Consider the following 18,324-nt stretch of genomic DNA (forward strand, 5'->3'; position numbering starts at 1 on the left):
AGCCTGGGAAATCAGAGTGGGAGAGAGAGAGCTGGGGCTTGGGTTTCTTTGTAGTTGTTTTTGCCTGGTGAGATCTTGAGACTGAGTCATTGTGATACAATTGAAAAAACATGTGCCGTTACAAACAAAAAAAAAAAAGTTTGATAGGCGGATGGAACATTCAAGCTTTTCAGAAATAAACACTCAGCAATCTACACTCTGTCTGCACATCATGTATTTCTGTACAATAAGAAAATATGACACCCCTCACCACAGCTAGTGAACTTGCGTTGCACTCTGCTGCACACAGTACTTTTACTGACTTACAAATGTACTCATAGTAAGTCGCTTTGGCTAAAAGCATATCTTAAGGCCTTAAATGTATATGTAACACAGTTCTGTGAAACTTTCTCTCTTTATTGAGAAACTAAAGCAGAGAATATAAATGCCATATAAGAAGATTTGAATGACGAACTGAAGCAAGATATCTGTCAAGAATAATATATAGGGTTAGCATAACAAACAAAATGATTGCATCAAAGGCTACATGAAAGCATGAATGGTCTGCAGTGTGAATGCTCTGAATTTCACAATTGTGTGATAGTTATAGGCACTATGTGTAAGAATAAGAAATCCCTTCTCATTACCGGCCCCTTTGGCCGGTACGTGAACGGCAGCCTGTTGGAGCTTGCGCTTTCAGAGGACTGGAGTTCGAGCTCCGTAGGTTGAGACAATAACAATAATAAACTAATGTTAGCTTTAGTCATGAATAAACGTTGTAAAAACTTTTATGGAAGTAGAATTCAGCCATTAGACGTCCTTTCTGTCACTTCAATGACGGTAGTATAAATGTTCCCTTTTAAAAAAATATAAATAAAATAATAAATACTATATAAATACTGAACTAATAATTCAACCTTTTTTATTACATCATTTGCAGTACTATTAATATAGTAAAGCACTTTTAGCATTGGATTCCAAAACGACCATTTTATCATTTACCAAGATCAAATTATCAAAAAGACACATTATAATTTTGATCCGATTGCAGCGAAATCGTACAGAAGCACTTAAGATCCCAGCTTCAGAACTATTTGTCCTGGATAACAAACAAACTTTGTTCTTCTTTCCCTTTCTTCTTTGACCTTACTGTCTTGCAAGGTCCTGTTGTTATAATTTACAGTGGCCCTCTGCGGTTGTTTGCCATCCCTGTATGACCTGCATGGTTTGTTTTGGCGTATATTTACTTACTGTCTCCTTTCCATCGGTGACAACGTTAGCACTTATTATTATGTGGCCGTTGTCTTAACTCTCCTATGATGCCAACTCATCATCCAACGTTACAGGGGGGAAACATTGTGAAATAAGAGGACCAGGAGCATTCCAGACAGAGTGCATTAAAGAGCATTATGGTCGCACATTCCAAAGAGTCGCTGTTTGTATGAAAGCCTTCACTGAATAACTGCTGCTTATCAACTGACTAACTATGTTTGATTTAGGAATTAAATATAAAACAAAAATGGATTTTATAATGACGTTCTGAGAATTATATTAAATTACATTGGTTTTCTTAACAGATGCTCTAAACAAACAGCTCTATCACTTCACATTTTATCTTAACTTTTAATCTCTGATAATCCACATTGGAGCGTCTAAATATCTCTTCACCTTTTGTGCGAATATTTCCACTGTTTCACTCCGCGTGTCTCTGTATCTCGAAGCCATTGCAAATGAGAGAAACCTAAATGATCTTCGAGGCTTGAATACAAGTTATAATGATTGAACGAACGAATGACATTGGATGATATCAAACGTAAATAGTCAAATGCATCACTATTTGAGAAATATATTTGACTTTAAGCCTGGCCAAGTTAATTCGTTGTGGGCTACTTGTTTAAAATTCCCCATTGCGCATTCACCTTCAGGATTTATCTATTGGTTTGGCTCGAGATATCATGTATTTCATTTATTGTAGCCTTATACGCCTGGTAAAAACAACAACCCATATCCTATGAGAATTGGCTGCGGCAGAAGTCAAAACCCACGGTTCAACGTCATCCAGAGGGCGCAGCTGATCCAGTACTTACGGTAGAGAATTCTTCCACTGCCCCCAACCCCCCAGCTCTCCTCTAGGAAGTCTGCTGCTGGTCAATTAGTTAGGCTTTAGACACTACAGTGAGTGAGCACAGATCTTGCAGTCACTAGTACGTACGCGCTTCACCAATGAAAAGTTAAAAGTACTCCAGGTCCTACCGCTGTTTGTGGGAAACACCTACCGTTGGATTGTTTTGGGAAGAAAGAAAATGGGATTTGAGTTGGACCGGTTTAAAGGGGCGGTGGACCCGGATTTCAAATGCAACCTGTGCAACAAAGTTCTGGAAGACCCGCTCACCACTCCGTGCGGTCACGTCTTCTGCGCCGGCTGCGTGCTTCCCTGGGTCGTCCAGCAGAGCAGCTGCCCCGTGAAGTGTCAGAGAATCTCCACTAAAGAGCTCAACCACGTATTGCCACTGAAGAACTTGATTCTGAAGCTGGACATAAAGTGTGACAACCATGCAAGGGGCTGCGAAAAAGTTGTGAAGCTGCAACATCTGGCTGAGCACACCGAGATGTGCGATTACTCGCCGGCCAAATGCAGGAATAAAGGATGCAACGAGTTCCTCATCCTGAGGGACATGGATGCCCATATGCGTGAGGCGTGTGATCACAGACCGGTGGGGATATGCGAGAATGGATGTGGATTAATGCTCTCTCATAAAGAGCAGACACTTAACAACCATTGTTGTTTGCGAGCCCTGAAAGCGTTCAACAGTGCGCTTCACGGGAAAGTCATCAGCCTGGATAAAGAGTTGAAAAAGCAATCGTTAAAGTCCAACACTAGAGAGAAGTCTCTGCTCGCTCAACTTTCCGCGGTTCACACAGAGCTGCAGATGACAGCGTTGAAATATCAGAAGAAATTTACCGAGTACAGTACGAGGATTGAGGCGCTCACCAGGAGCCTTGCTTTCCCATTCAAGGTAAGCGGCCAGAGTTGCAACAAGCGACTGGGGGAAAACAACCCCCGCCCCCCCACATTTCTGCTGCCATTTGTTTACCTTGAGCTGACTAAATGTTTTAATTTGTTTTTAATGTTGTAAGCGTCAGTTTATATCGGTTCCACGTGTTATTTTGTTTATGTATTACTTTATGCAATCCTTCATCACATGTGTGAAAAAATATATTTTCTTCAAACGGATCCTGCAGTTAAGTTTAAAAGCGCTCAAAAAATTCTGCAGAGGAACTTTTGGAGGGGCCAAAAGTTAGTTTCCTCTTTGCTGTGACACGGACGTCAGCTGCGCTCATGGCCAGCTGGCAGTCGGGGGGGAGGGGCACATATTTACTGCATTTCTGTACACACCAGGGTACAGTTCCCAATTTAATAGCTTTGTTAATTAGTGAGATCCATCATTTTGTCCTTCATTTTGAGATGATTTCACTTTCCCAGTATGGCTACGTTTCGTATCAACTGATATCTTCACGTATAAATTTTGAATTATGTTTTGCTAATTTAAATGCATGACTCCATTACTATTCGATTCTACATAAAATATGCTGAAACTTTTAGATCAGGTTTTGATCTAAAAGTTTGACCTTAGGAGCTACGCAGTTATGATGCGGTTTGCCTATCAAGATATGCAAACATACACACCCACACCCTCTGAAAACATAACCTAGCCTTTTTTTAAGGTTTTGGAGCTTCATGTATTTTTTTTTTAATCAAGTATCATTATACATTTACCTTTCTAGATGATGATAATAACAATAATACAGATTAAACCCTTGCCTTTATCTGTTGCATTATATCTTCAATGCAGTTGCAGTGAATGTAGAATGAGAGATAAAACATGACTTGCAATGTTAAATAGACTCTGGCAACAAAGTAATCCACAGTCTAAAGTAAATAAAAGGATGGGTTGGTGAACCATGAACAAGGAAAAGGAAGGAAGATGGTGTGTTTTCTTTGAATGCAGTCAAGCTGCGGACCACTCTGGGGAAAACCGGTGTGCACATGTGACACAGAGTACACAGAATGACACAAGTGGAATTAACTGTTGGAGCCAGGCGACATCCAGACTGCCTCTTCCCTCTTTAAACTCTCCGCCTCACTTCATGCTTTTACAGCTGATCCCTACCTAGTGATTTAACAATTGTCCTTCGTGGCTTCCTATGGGTTCCTATTCCACGCACGCACGCACGCACGCACGCACGCACGCACGCACACACACACACACACACACACACACACGCACGCACGCACGCACGCACGCACGCACGCACGCGCGCGCGCACAAGCAGTTTAATGACGAAAACAGAGACCTTGACACATTCGTGTCCAATTACAGTTGAAGTATTTCTGTTTTATTTTCAATATGAGCTCTGTAGTCGTCCTGTTTTTAATGGTTGAGCTCCTGTAGTGGCCAGAGTGAATCCAAAGGAGACAGGGCAACACGAGAATGGTGGTAGTGGAAGTAAGTAACGGGTTCTTCATGAAAATTCCCTGCTCCGCTAAAACAAACAGAACATGGTTTTCATTTCAGATCAGAGCAGGGGGTAAGAGCAGGAACATCAGGGAAAAAGAAGAAGTGACTCATGTTTCTTTGGTTTAGGTAAATTCTGCTAAACAAAGAGATTAATTCTACCAATGTATTTTTATTTAGAACCAACTGACAGCTGAGATGGAAGGTTCTGGATGCTGACTTATTTTAAATCATGAGACATGAGAAAAGGATCTTCTTCATGCTGACATTTTTTTTTTTTACAAATTGTGGTCTTAATCTGATTACGATAATCATGGCTGCTTTTCAATCCATTTTCTTTCCCAACACATCGAGAGAATTTAAACGCTCAGTCTTGCCACAAAACCCTAATTTATCTCTTGCATGTGGGCTTGCAGTATGATGGGAAGGGATTTATGTGTTCATGTGGCTTCTATCATAACAGTAGTAAAAAAATAGATAAACTACTTGCCAATTTTCAATGTCAGCTATCATTACAAAAGGCCACATTAAATGAACAAATTAAGGGGCAGGCATATTGTAATCGTTCACCATGCCTTAATGTGGAAACGACACATTATGACCCACATCATGACCCATTCCAAGGAGATATTTAATATATGTCAACATTAAAACGGAAACATTGTTAATCAAGCATTGAGATTATATATTTGTACCGAGTTGAGTATTTCTATCTCTTCACATCCTATTATCTATACATGTATTTTATTTTTAACCTCAGTTTATATAAAACATTGAATTGACTAGTCTCCATGTAGGTTTCTGAGTTTGCAAAGCAAAAAACAGCCCAAAATGTTTCCAGTCATTCATCTTCGGGACGCTATAATTAGTCACAGTGTTTTAAAAGCCAAACACAGGGAAGCAATATAATGGCTGCAAGAGTCGGAAAGTGTGACTGTGGGTGAAGCGAGGTTGTCTCGTCACAGTCTTTCCATCGTCCGGCCGGCTGCCCTGCTCATCTCTCTGTCTCTGTCTCTGTCTCTGTCTCTGTCTCTGTCTGTTGCCTTAGCCTACAGGTTGGTATACCTGTCGCCTCTCTTTGTTTTGTTTTCTTCTGTCTCTCTCTCTCTCTCTCTCTCTCTCTCTCTCTCTCTCTCTCTCTCTCTCTCTCTCTCTCTCTCTCTCTCTCTCTCTGTGGAGTCTTGGCAGCAATTAAACATTTCCCTCTGTAACCACAACATGACCATAACAAACCTTGTGTCTTTACCCACACTGTTCCAACATCCCCCCCCCCCCCCTGATGATGTTCAGTTCATTTGCACGGGGAAGGGATAAGGGTGTGTGTGTGTGTGGGGGGGAGAGAGAGTTGTGGAGAGTGTTCACAGATGTACCAAAAATGCTCATTTATTACCCTGCACTCGCTTAATCGTATAGGCAGAGAGCGCATTGGGGACCCTTATAAACCACACTAATTTGTTTTGCCTGTTAGAGCATGCATTACAAGGCGCCGTTTTTTGTTTTCATCTCTTCAAACGCTCCAAAGAAATACCGTTTTAGACTAAGTCATCCGTTTGTTGAATGCCGTAACTAGTACTTTGCGTCACATAATAGCAGTCATCCTAGTCACTTTCAGGCCCTTGTCACTTTTCGTACGTAGAACCTATGATCAATGGAAATGCCATCGCGCCGCAATTTCATGCTCTGCTTGCTGTCATGTGGGAACATGTGCTGCCGGTGTTACGGTGTCTTGACAGAGAACAGCTCGTGCTGCTACCCGGCCCGTATGGCACTCTGAAGTGCACTGTATAAGCCAATAATATCTGGTTTATATTTAGCTTCTACCGTACGTACCCGGCATACCGAAATGGCATCTTAAATTATGTTCCCCAAAATTACCTGCCTCCAAAGTCCCCTCAGTAAAAGCTGAGTGCGCTAGTTTGACTTCAGTCACATCTCGCCAGTGGAGCAGTGGCCGTGTTTATGTGTAATGGCCAATGGGTCGTGAGAGGGGAAGGGTTAGGGTTAGTTTTATTATCTTATAAGGTCTATCTTGGGTCTTATTATCCCTTTCTTTGTATCAGTCACCTACTGGTTCCTTCTCGCTGTCATGGACTTAGCCGGTCACAGTGATTGTCTACAGTTCGATGGTTGGAATCAGCCAGACAGAAATCAGTTTGCCCAGCATCACCCCAATCTTTCACTAAAATGTGGTACACCTTAATCCTGCTGCTTTCTTTGTGAAGAAGACTTTCCTGTAACGTTTGATATATTTTTTAATAAGAGAACAAGCACTTCATCAATCCCAGACAGTAATATTTTTGTTATGTCCGAGATGTCCCACAAGTCCCATCCGATGAAAAAACATAAATCTTAAGATGTTTTTTTTTATTATTGTAGTTGTACTGTTTTTAAGCACACCTGGACCTTCATTTCCTCCTGTTTATATTTTCCATTCCAGTTGATCATCTACCAAGTAAACAAAACAAACACTTTGTCCACAGTGTCTTGTGCATCTCTCCAATAAAGGCCCTTGTTCCCATTTCTCTCTGTCCGTCCACAGGAAGGTGAAACGGATAGCTTGACTGTAGTGCTTCACCGGGAGGGCGGATCTTTGGGTTTCAACATCGTAGGAGGAAGACCCAGTGGGGTGAGTTTTGAAAGCCAGTGAATCTCTCCTGGAAGCCACGTCTCGCGGATGAGCGGCCAAGTGTCGAATGGCAAGCCTGGAATGAATAGCGCATACCTCACGTACCGCAAACTTTCTCCCTTTACTAATGTGGCTCAGAGAGCGGCTCCATGTACAGGCTATGTGGAGAGATAGCCAGCATCTATCAGGGTTTATTGTGTTGGTATTCTGGCTTGCTGGTCTTGGCACCGCACATGAAACAACTATAATTACTTTTATGAGATTGAGATCTGGAATTATGGCTTGGACCACAGTTGTTTTGTCTCTAATTGTCTGGGTTTATGTTGTGATTGAAGGGAACAGGGTCTTTCATCTCGGATCGAGTGTCTTATAACAGCATTTCTATACATTTCACACAACATAATAAATGCTCATTATTGCTGCAACAAACAAGAGGTTGGTTTCTGTTGGGTGTTCAGCACCCAACAGAAACCAAATTCTCACAAAAGTTGACAAATTCTACAGCAGACACATGATACACTCACACATCATGAATGTTTGTTGCTAGTACTTGAAGTAATTTTGCTAGCTGAATTGTTCAACGCATTAAAACATTTTATCGTGGTTAAATAAAGGGATGGTTTAACCCAGTTATAGGGAAGGAAGGGAAGAACTTTTCAAATAATTCAAGTAAAATAACAAGAATACATTCAAGAATCAATGTCTGGTAAATTGTGGTCTTAGGAATTTAGGAACCCACAAATCAGGATGTTAACACTGGTCGAGGAAGAAAAGGGAGGCAGAGTGTGCTTAATTAGTAGCAGTTTTCCCAACGTTGTTCTCCATTAAAAGTAAGTGGTGTCACACAGTCTCGGCAGGGAGTGTAGTGCTGGTTTCATGTGCTTTTTTTCTACGGCTATGGGCTGTTTGGCTGGTAGCAGATTTGGTTAAGCTAACCTTAGCTCTGCCACTGTAGGGTCACGGCCGTGGACCAGCTAAAAAATCCTTCCCGGTGTGTCTGGTCAACATTTAGCCTAGCCGCAGGGCCGGGGTCACCACCCCTCCTGGCCACGAGGGCATGCCAACATGTCCAACATCCCCCCACCTACACACACACACACCTCTTGTCACAGTATCTGGGAAAGAAACGTGTGCTGCTAATGGTGGAGGAACACTGTCAATCAGGAAAAAGATTGGGATACTGTAGTGGTGTTCCACTCCCAACCAAAAGGTTTTCGGTTTTACCCACAGCGTCTACAACCTGCCGGTGGTGCTGGAATCGTCCCCCAATTAGTTGATTGATTATGATTACACTTTTGATACATATAAGAGTGCATTTATTTGGATGTGCTTTATTAATACATCCCAAAAAATAACTTACAAATACATTTATATGAAAATAAGTTTGACTTGCAGCCATAAAGTCATGAGTAAGGGTTGCAATGTGTTTGCGTGTTTGTTGCGTAAGTGCCTCAGATGCATGGGCTATTGTTTTAGTGTGTGAAAAAAACAGCCCAACAAGACTACTGCACCGCTCTAACCAAATCTTCCCTCCCCAGGACGAAAGTGATGGCATCTCAAACGAAGGCATTTTTGTGTCCAAGGTCATCGAACAGGGTCCATCAGATAAGGACGGAGGCCTACAAATCCACGACAGAATATTAGAGGTAGGTCAGTTTGTCAGCCGCCGTAAGGTTTCAAGAGGAAAAAGGGGGTTCAAATCCTACCAAAATGTTTCTCTAGTAGTAGTTAGACTCTGGTTAGCATTAGCGAAACCCGAGGCAAGCAAGGATGCCTGTGTGTTTTGTGTTTCTCTAGGAGGCTCTCAGTTTGTTCTCAAGCTCTGTGGATCAGGAACAGCTGCCACATTCAGCAAAAAAGTTACCACTGAAATATCTTAATTTCGAAGTTGATGCTGTGTATGACAAAATTATGAATATGCAGTATTAAGCCAACACTCAGTATACACTTTTGCAGTAGTATAATGGAAAACAGGAGTCTCTTTAACTAAATGATGCTTATATTCAGAAAATCAAAATCTTTTGGCAACTTAGGTTATTTTGTTTTTTTCGGTTGGATACTAAATCCAGTCTTTACAAAGACCAGTCGTTTGAAGCACAAAAAATAAAACAGGTAGCTCTCTTTCTCTCCCCAGGAGGGGGAGAGAAAAAGAGACATCAGAATCAGACAGTTAGGATTTCACCAGTCCATTGGCTAGATGGTTGGTGCACTTTGGTTACTTGAGAAGACAAGTTGTGTCGGATTGTTGCTGATAGAGCCATTTGCTCTTTTTCAACTCAAAGAACAGAGAATGTGCCTAGGGTTGATGTTTTTTCTTATTCTTACATTGTTGACGTCAAGCTGTTATTGAGCCATTGTTGGAGCGATGTCACCGAATCCGGCAAAAGAGAAGTTAACACAGGCATAAGGAGGACATCAAGTGCTGGAGGACGTACCGCAGGGCCCTATAAAGTGACCTTTTCTTCTGAAGATAAGGGGATTACGACACAAGAAACAAAAAAAATGGAAAAAAAGCCCCCCAATAAATCACCCCCACATTGAAATTCTAAAGCAAAGAGGCGTCATGGCCCTTGGATATTATTTGTTCAATTTCTTCTACTGAATAGGAAACCAGATATTGAATCAGAGTCTTCAGAGTCTTTTTCTGTTGGCTTGGTAAAGTTAAAGTTTTAATATCATGGTTTTCAAACCACAATAAGAAATGTGTGGTTATGGGAAGAGCTGTGCCATTGTTGTGTGGAACTGTGGCTTTAACCACCTTGATGATGGGTGATCATGTCCATTAGCTTGGCTAATTACTGCAGAGAAATACGAAGGAAGAAGTTGAAACCCAGCAGCCGCAGGCGGATCCAAACGTGAAGTGCTTTTCTAAGGCCCTGTGGGTTGATAACTCAACAACTTGTCATTTTGCCCTACTTAGAAGTCCATGTGGGAAACCAGACCCCAAATCCTAGGTCCACTAAAGTCTGGTTTATTCTCAAACATCTTAAGAGTTTCACATCAGACTCCCATGCATTTTCTTTTAGGTGGTAGTCAAAATAAACATGTTTCTGTTAGATATATATTTTCTCAAGGTTATTAAAAAGGAACAATTTTGCAGGTCACGTAGATGCTTTTTTTTTTAAAGATAAAACAACTACTTTATTTCTCGCCTTTTTTTCTCTGTGCATACATCCACTGAATTTAGAATATCTTGCATTTATTCCCCACCCAAATAATCAACATATATCTTTATCCCCTGCAGTTATGCAAGCGGGGTATAGACACATTCCCACAATGCTCCAACACATTTACATTTATTTCATTTGGCAGACACTTTTCTCTAAACTGAGGCTGAGGCCAATCATGGCGCACAATCAGAAATGTGAGTGCTGCACCAAAACCATTGAAACCCCAAATGTAAAGCAAAGCACTGTGTTACAAGGGCTGTGCAGCTGTTCTACACTTACGCCATTCAATGTTCACGCCGGACAGGAAATATCTAGTTCACACTGGGGGGCGAGGGCATCTGCAAACAGAATCATTGTGGAACATGGCACAGACTTCGTCTTCTTCCGTTCAAGTCAAGGGGTGAAATCTCCATTAAGCTGATATGGAGGTAACATGTACACGATGATCCACGGCTTGTCCCTCAATAACAGCCTCTCGGTAGGGGGAGGGCGGGGGTCGGTGGCGATGGCAGATGGCTGCGCACTAACTGTGCTACCGGCTGCTATGATTCAGTGCATGAATGCCTCCTTGTTCAGCCATAGACATTTCTCTCATAAAAACCACCAGAACTCTGTTTGCTTTTCGCCTGCCCCTCCACAGGCGGCAGAGCTCAGCGCTCCAGGTCCTGGTATTTGCTACCAGGATCGGAGCGAAATTACTATATATTTTTTGCCCTTGAATCAAGGCTGGCAACATCCATTTTCTTCCAAAACAGAGTAGGAATATAAATAAGCCTTTTAAGGAAAGACCTGTTGAAGAGGAAAGTAGTCCGGGTGTGGCCTTAAGATCTGGCAGTCGTTTCAGCTCATCTCGTCAAAATATTGACAACAGCGTGATTGTTGCCATCCTTCAACATCAACCGCACACCACCACGACAATGTAGCAATGAGTAATATTTATCTCTTTCCGTGGAAACCAACCTTTTTTTACTTCATGCAATTTCAAATTGTTGGCCGTTTCCCTTGTATCACTTGTCGAAGCGTTTGCGTGGTCTTTAAATGTCTCTGCCTGAACTCCCAGGGTAAAGGCTGCGTTGTTTGCATGGGCCTTGACATGAGCTGAATAGGAAGACGAGGGAGGAGGGGGAGACGCTTCTGACAGCCCTTGTAAATGTTGACTTATAAAACCACTGCAAACATTCTGAGGTCACAGGTTGGGGTGGGGGGGGGGAGCTGCAACAACAACAACAACTACTTAAACAGACTGAAGAGATGCCCGTTCTTATTCTACTGTTGAGAATAAGGGGAGGGGGGGAAGTTGTACCAGAAAGTGTGTCCCAGTTTGAATTTGAAGTGTTTGTCAGAATGCCCATAGAGCAGTGTTGGAGGGGGCAATGCTAATGCTATGCCTTAAGTTATCCAGTATGCTAACATAAACATTGTTTGGGTAAGCCTTGTTCGGCTCTCCACTGTTTACCTTAGGGCGACTCCGAGAGGATTGTGTTCCTTGGTTAAAGTTTGAAATGAAAAGTGGTCGGGTGCGAGATACGTAGTTAAAAATAAATGTTCTTGTTTCGACAAGATGACATTTGGGTTTTCCATCCCTCATGGGTCACAAATCAAGCACTTATTCCGTAATTCTCTCTGCTGCGTGTGTGGATTATTCACCTCATGATGTGATAAAATTTCCCTCTTCCCCCACACTTTGGCTTCGTCAAATGTTTGAACTTAAAATTGGATCTTAACACACACTGGATTTCCGCACGATTTGCAGGGCATGATTTTCAGGGTACAATTTTCAGAGCAAGATTCAAATATAAAGTCGACACAATTATCTGGTTTTGTTTAAAAAGGTGAGAGACAAATCTATATATTTTCTGTGATTATGTTCTTAGGATATAAAAGGGTTGGAATGTAGTGAAGGAATACCGCAGATCACAAGTGTCTCCTAAATGCCAAACGAGTTGCTCAGAATTCCCCTAATGGGGTTAGGGGTACTCAATGTATTGCACCAGACACCCCTCTTGCCTAGAATGCTATTAACATGTTTCTGACAAACCATGCCAGGTTGTCGTCAAATACAAATGAGTGTGGAATGCATTGACTCAAAGTGGTTAATATATAAGTAATGTATCCCCTTGCATTGTGTCATGCATATTCGAAGCATACCCATTACTTACTTTATCACGTCAGTATCAAATAAGAAATAAATGTGACCTGAACAAAAACCTTTTTCAAATTTAATACATTAAATCGAAACTGCAAGAGGACTGCGTGACATTTTTGTCGGTCAGCATTTGGACCAGTGTATCAGTTTAGGACACTCAAATTCCTTAGCTCGCTTTAGCATTTAAGAGTTGTGAGGTTACCCACTGTGCAACACTAAACACGCCATACCTCCAGGCAGTTATTTTAGTATCTACCCCCCCCTAGGCCCCCCAGCCCTAGGTCAGAGATGCAGCTTAAGACCGAGCTTAGGTGTCAGACAGAAGCGAGAAGTGAGTAGCACTGAGGGATAGGTCTGCGGCAGACGTGTCGATGAGCCCCTGGTCCCTTATTGATGTCAAAGGGCTGGCATTCCGGCTCTCCCATGCGATGATGGCCGAGGCATCCAAGTCGTGGAACAAAACAGGACAGTCGGGGCAACTAGCGGGTGTTTTTGTGTTCCTTTTGACGAGAACGATGGAAGAAGAGTGTTTGAAAAATGTATCTATACATCATCTCTAACGGCAATGTGGTTCATTTGATGGTCAACATTAGATTTGATGAGGAGTTTGACATGTTTGCATTTGAAATGTGCTATGGAATTAATGGGCGGAGCAGCGTTTTATGTAAAAAATATTATTCTGTGTCCTCTCTGAGAAGCCCCTTGAGTTGCAGTATTCGGGCCCTGGTGGCATAAACACAATGTCAACACTCCGTCTTACCACAGTCCTCAGCGGGTCAAGTGCATCATATTCTGCACTTGTGTTTATTTGTGACCCATGAAGAGCCATGAGGGACCTGCTATGGCACTTATTTCCCAAGAGGGATCCCATGTTGTTTGGCATTGGAAAAAGGCAAGAACCAGGTCCTTTGTCTGGAGACTTTATTGGATTTTTGGCCCCTTGTTTAGTCGGGCTCATTGCTTCCCCACACAGGAAGGCTGAGTGCTGCAGCAGCCTTCCTCTGTAAGGCTCCAGGGGCTGGTTTTAGCCAGGACAAATCCACCCTGGGCTGGGTAGAGCCAAGCTTAGCAGAGACATTCCCCTGCCCCGGCACTGTCCAGCTGGGGTAGAAGATGGACATTAAATCAATTTCAAGTTTTTTGGTGTATAATCAGCTTCTAGTGGAAGCTGTTGCAACCCCGTTTAAGAGAGTTGTTTGTAACTAAAGAAGACAAGCAAATCTTTATCTTCTTCTTCTTCTTCTGGGAAGTGGGAAAAAAGTAGGAATTTGAGTTTTTATTAAAGCAATGGGGTTGTTACAAATCCTGAATGGGATTGGAGGTGAGCTCTCTGCCGTTTGTACACACACACACACACACACACACACACACACACACACACACACACACACACACACACACACACACACACACACACACACACACACACACCAAAAACATGCTCCCGCTGACACACGCACTGTAACACATACAACCATGTACTTTTCACCCAGTTAACAGTCAACATTCTCAAAGGTGAGCCGACAACTTTTTTGTGTCAGTGGAGCCAGGCAGTCTGGGCATACTGTAAATATGTTTGCTCTGCTCCAGAGTTCCTGACTATAGGGTGGCTCCACCAGCTCTGTGCTCATTAGAGGCCCCCCCCCCCCCCCCGGTTAATTTACGGCCCCTAAAAGGTTTTAAGGGGACCTAAATAGACAGGTGCAATTAAAGGCTCATTTTCCCTGCCAATCAAGCAGCGGCCTTGTGTAAATGGATCACTAACAATTGGCTCAGGTTGCTCTGCCAGCTGGTTCCCCCATCAGACCCTAACCTCCCCACCCACACGCAGAGACTGCCCACCGACCTCTAATTAACTACCCTCAATTAAGCCCTAATAGGCTGATTAACAGGGCCCTCGTGGTGCTGTAATGGCCTGTCGTTTCCTCTTAGTGGCCCTGTGAAATGTATCCTGAACGGGCCCCATTAATCACTGCCCTCTTCCGGGTTTCCTTTCTTTTTACTCACTTTCTCTCTCTCTCGCTTCCTGTCTTCCTCTCTCTCTGTTTCTCTTGTGTCCTCCTCTCTCTCTTCACCAAGTATCATGTCAATCTAAGAGTGTCGTGGCAGGTCATTGTTTTTGTAATCAATGTGCATTGCGTGACATCAATCGTTAAACCAAAAGGAAGCCAGTGGTCACTGCCTACCCAATTGATTAAGTGTGGCGTCCAATCGATTAAGTGTTGATTGGTGTTGCATTGTATTAAAACACTGGTGGGATTTACCGTTTTTACTGGAATATAGACCAGTAGAATTACAATTGAAGAAAAAAATAGCTGTACAAATGCCCTTTTAAAGACTGCAGTAACAAATGCCCAATATTAAAAGTACATAGAATCTTTTCCGAAGGCCCTCACAACCTCTTTTTGATTTCAACTTTATTTAAAGTGTTTGGCAGTGAAAAGCTGAAGCATAACAAATCAATAAATCTGGGAAAAGCCTTTGAAATTCTCTGTTTATATCTAAGGATTGTTGTGTGTTTGGCAGCATATTGTCAAAGGATTACATGCAAGGCTCAATACTGCGACTGTTTATCATGTGGATGAGAGGCCAATTTTTCTGAGGTCGCATCAGGGCCAGTATTTTTTTTATGTGTTTCACCCTAAACAATGTTGCCTAATAGTGGCACTACGCCACTATGAAACAATTTAAATAGGGCTTTGGCAACGAAGACATTTCAACACAAGTTTTATTGGAATAACACCTCAAAATGCCAAACTGAGATATCAGATAGGTGCTGTGTAGAGTAAGTGTGTGTCTTTCAGGTCCACTCGTGGTCTAAGTCTGACTCTATGGCAGAGCTTCAATGTAAAGTCAGAAAGCCTCCCGTAGCAGAAAGGACAACACATGTCAGAAGATTAGTTGGTCTTGTTCTGTGTTTATATAATGATCTGTATTGATGGGGCTGCAATGCGCTCCAAAGAGTTGAGCAGTGTTGGAAGTCACAACGCGGAAGTATGGCGGCGCTGTTGTGAGTGCTCTATTTGGAAACACGACCCACTTAAGATAGAATGAAGACACACTGCTTTGATCGTAAAAAAAAAAAAGGTGATTTGTACATTGTGCAAAGTTTCATCACTCATCGCAACACTAGCTCTATTCAAGAGCCTGTGAATTAATGAACTATTCTGGATGAAGGAGTATATAACCCAATTAGCAGCCTGGTATTATTAGTAGGTGACTTGTTCAACCTGTTTGTGCCAGTGGGGGATTACCAGTAAGCAAATATTTTTGTTCAGCCAAGAAAGATTTTTGTTCAGCCACCTTTTGAATGCAGGCCGCACTCGTGTATAAAGACCAAAATGTATCTGAAAAGTTTGTATATCGGCCGCAGTCTAAATTCATGTGATTACAGTAATGTCTTTTAATGTATGTGTTATAGAATTGGATTACCTTCGTGCCCAACCGTGTGTTTAATCCGCTCATGTCTATCAAACCCTCAACTGAAGGATATGAACACTCCCACGGTTCACATGATGAGTTCCTTCCTTCAGGGCAGTTGGTCTGACACAGAAGACAGTCAGGGTTCCCTTTTCTTCCTTTTGTCCCCATTATATTTCCGTCCATATGTACAAATCCCAGCAACGCGCCAGACTCTCACCTCCTGCCTGCGCTCCGTCTCTCTGGGGGGCGGCGTGCGCCTGGACGTGCTCCATCGACTTTACTCATTCACCAACCGAGAACAAGTGGCGCCGGTGGCCACTCTCTGCTGTACTTGTGATGCAAATTTGTGCAAATACAAAACATGAGAGAGAGAGAGAGAGAGAGAGAGAGAGAGAGAGAGAGAACTCAGATTTCTTAGAACGCGCCCTTTTTATCTACCAACGGTTTAATTATTAGTTAAAGGCATAATTGGGAGAATTCCAAGGCTCACATGCGTTGTGAGTGTGAATACAGGGTACAGGATGACACCTCTCTTCCGGCGAGACCATGATGACGTGCGTGTTGATGCAACATGCCCACGTCAAACCATATGATTGAGGCAACTGTAAATCACACTCTGAGTGGAGGAATGGCTGATGCAGTGACTAAGAGGAAAATGGTTTGTGAGTGTATCAACTGTCAAACGCAAACATGACTTAATCCTGGGAGCTCAAAGGATACCATAGTGTAGGACACTTCAGAGGCAGTGTCGTTATGAGGATTTTCTGTGCATGTGTGAGAACGAGGTGGAGGTATTTCTATCTCTCTCTTCTTTCTAGTTCCCATAAAGATTCTTTCGGCTTCCAATTTTGAGTTGAAGTGGTGAAGTGTGCAGGATTCCTGTAGGTCGGGAATAGAGAACAACGGCTCGGCGACAGGGGAAACGACTAGCAGGCTCCGGAGAAACCCTGAGGACCACCGGCCGAGAGCAGGGAGCTCTGTGCCAAGGCCAACATCAAGGTGTCAGGAAAGATTTCTTCACCCCCCCCCCCCCCCCCACCTCACTATGCCAACAGAGGTGCTTTGATTAGAAAAATCTACACCGACCCAAAACAGCTACTCAGAGAAACAACTCAGAGACACCCATCCTGGCTCTTGTCATATTTGCATTGTCAGCCGTCTTTTTCAGGGTTTTCAAACGAGGGCTTCTCCACATACTTGATTGATATGTGTTTTAGGTTTAAAGGAGTCCTCCTGAGTGCAATTCTCAAGCAAACTTGAAAGGAAAAATCCCTGCCTGGATCTCAAAAGGATCGAACAACGGGCGAACAGTAATCCTTAGCCGGGTTGAACAATGGTTCATTGTAGATTAATGCTCATAAAAACAACAAAATGAAAGTCTCCCCAGCTTTGAATGTTAATACAGTTAGCCTTTCTGTCAGCATAGTTCCCCACTGCATCCTCTTTTTTGACATATCCTACGGTTTACAGTATGCAGAGAGAGGGGGGGAGGAGCAGGAAGTACGATAATGAAGATCATAGAGTGGCAAGGTCTTCACGATGACATGGCTCTCTCCCCCATGGCTTAGACTGCTGTAGGGAAAAGAGACGCAGACAGAACGTGTGGCCGTGGTAGATTCTGCAGGACTAATAAATAATAAAGTAAAAGCCCATGCAATATTTATTTTGGTTTCATTCTAATCAAAATAATCCCCCTCTCTAACTCTTATTCTTCCAACAGTTTTTTCTTTACATGCCCTTTCCACACTTACTCGCATTGTGTGGCACAAGGTCAATGCCATCAGTTTTGTCTGTGCATGACCCGGATACAAACCAGATTTCTCTTTTCTTTCCATATCATCCGCCATCATCTAGCACTATTTTGTCAGGGCATGCCCTCTTGGTTAAAAAAAAAAAGAAATTGGGAGTTTGTGTGAATAGGCAAGGTGCACCTTGAGAACTGAATGATTATAAAGTGTTAAGTTGAATAGGACAGCGGAGAGGGTTTAAGGTTCATGCTTAATGTTTATTGCCAACTCTTTCTAAATGTTGGCATATTAAAAATAAATAAAATAAAAATGGAATATTGACGGATTGGCATTAGGTCAATATTGCGGGATCTCTGTATAAAATGGGCTATTGTCTTCTTTGTAATACAGTGATGCTAAGTGAGGCAAGAACCTGCTGTTTCACAGCGAGAACATGCTAGCTGTATAGTTTGGCTCCATACACAGTTGAAAGTTGAAAAGAAGGAAGGAGGAAAAACGTCAAGTTACGTCACGATTGTGAGTGTAAAGTAAAGATTTAAAGATGAAAAATGAAAAGTGCCACTTTGATTCAGAACTGACAGGAGCGTAGGGTAGTTGTTGCAACACTAAATCGCTGTTTCAATGATGCCATCTTCAACTTTGGACTGAAGTAGTAATGGAGCAATATGCTGTCAAAAAAAAAAAGAAGCATTGTCTTTCACACGGAAATTCCTTG

The 18,324-nt window shown here is 42.5% G+C and overlaps 1 protein-coding gene across 1 annotated transcript in view; it reads left to right on the top strand.

The window, feature by feature from the left end:
- Nucleotides 1-2,154: 2,154 nt before the first annotated feature.
- The window catches only part of pdzrn3b (PDZ domain containing RING finger 3b), a 77,852-nt gene continuing 61,682 nt past the window's right edge, over nt 2,155-18,324 (top strand). The window contains exons 1-3 of the mRNA XM_079747224.1: nt 2,155-2,996; nt 7,036-7,122; nt 8,661-8,768. Coding sequence (XP_079603350.1) covers nt 2,283-2,996; nt 7,036-7,122; nt 8,661-8,768 — 909 coding nt within the window. The 5' untranslated portion in view covers nt 2,155-2,282. The remainder of the gene's footprint in view (nt 2,997-7,035; nt 7,123-8,660; nt 8,769-18,324) is intronic.

Source organism: Pollachius pollachius (genome assembly GCF_949987615.1).
Source record: "Pollachius pollachius genome assembly, chromosome: 12".
Lineage (NCBI taxonomy): Eukaryota > Metazoa > Chordata > Actinopteri > Gadiformes > Gadidae > Pollachius > Pollachius pollachius.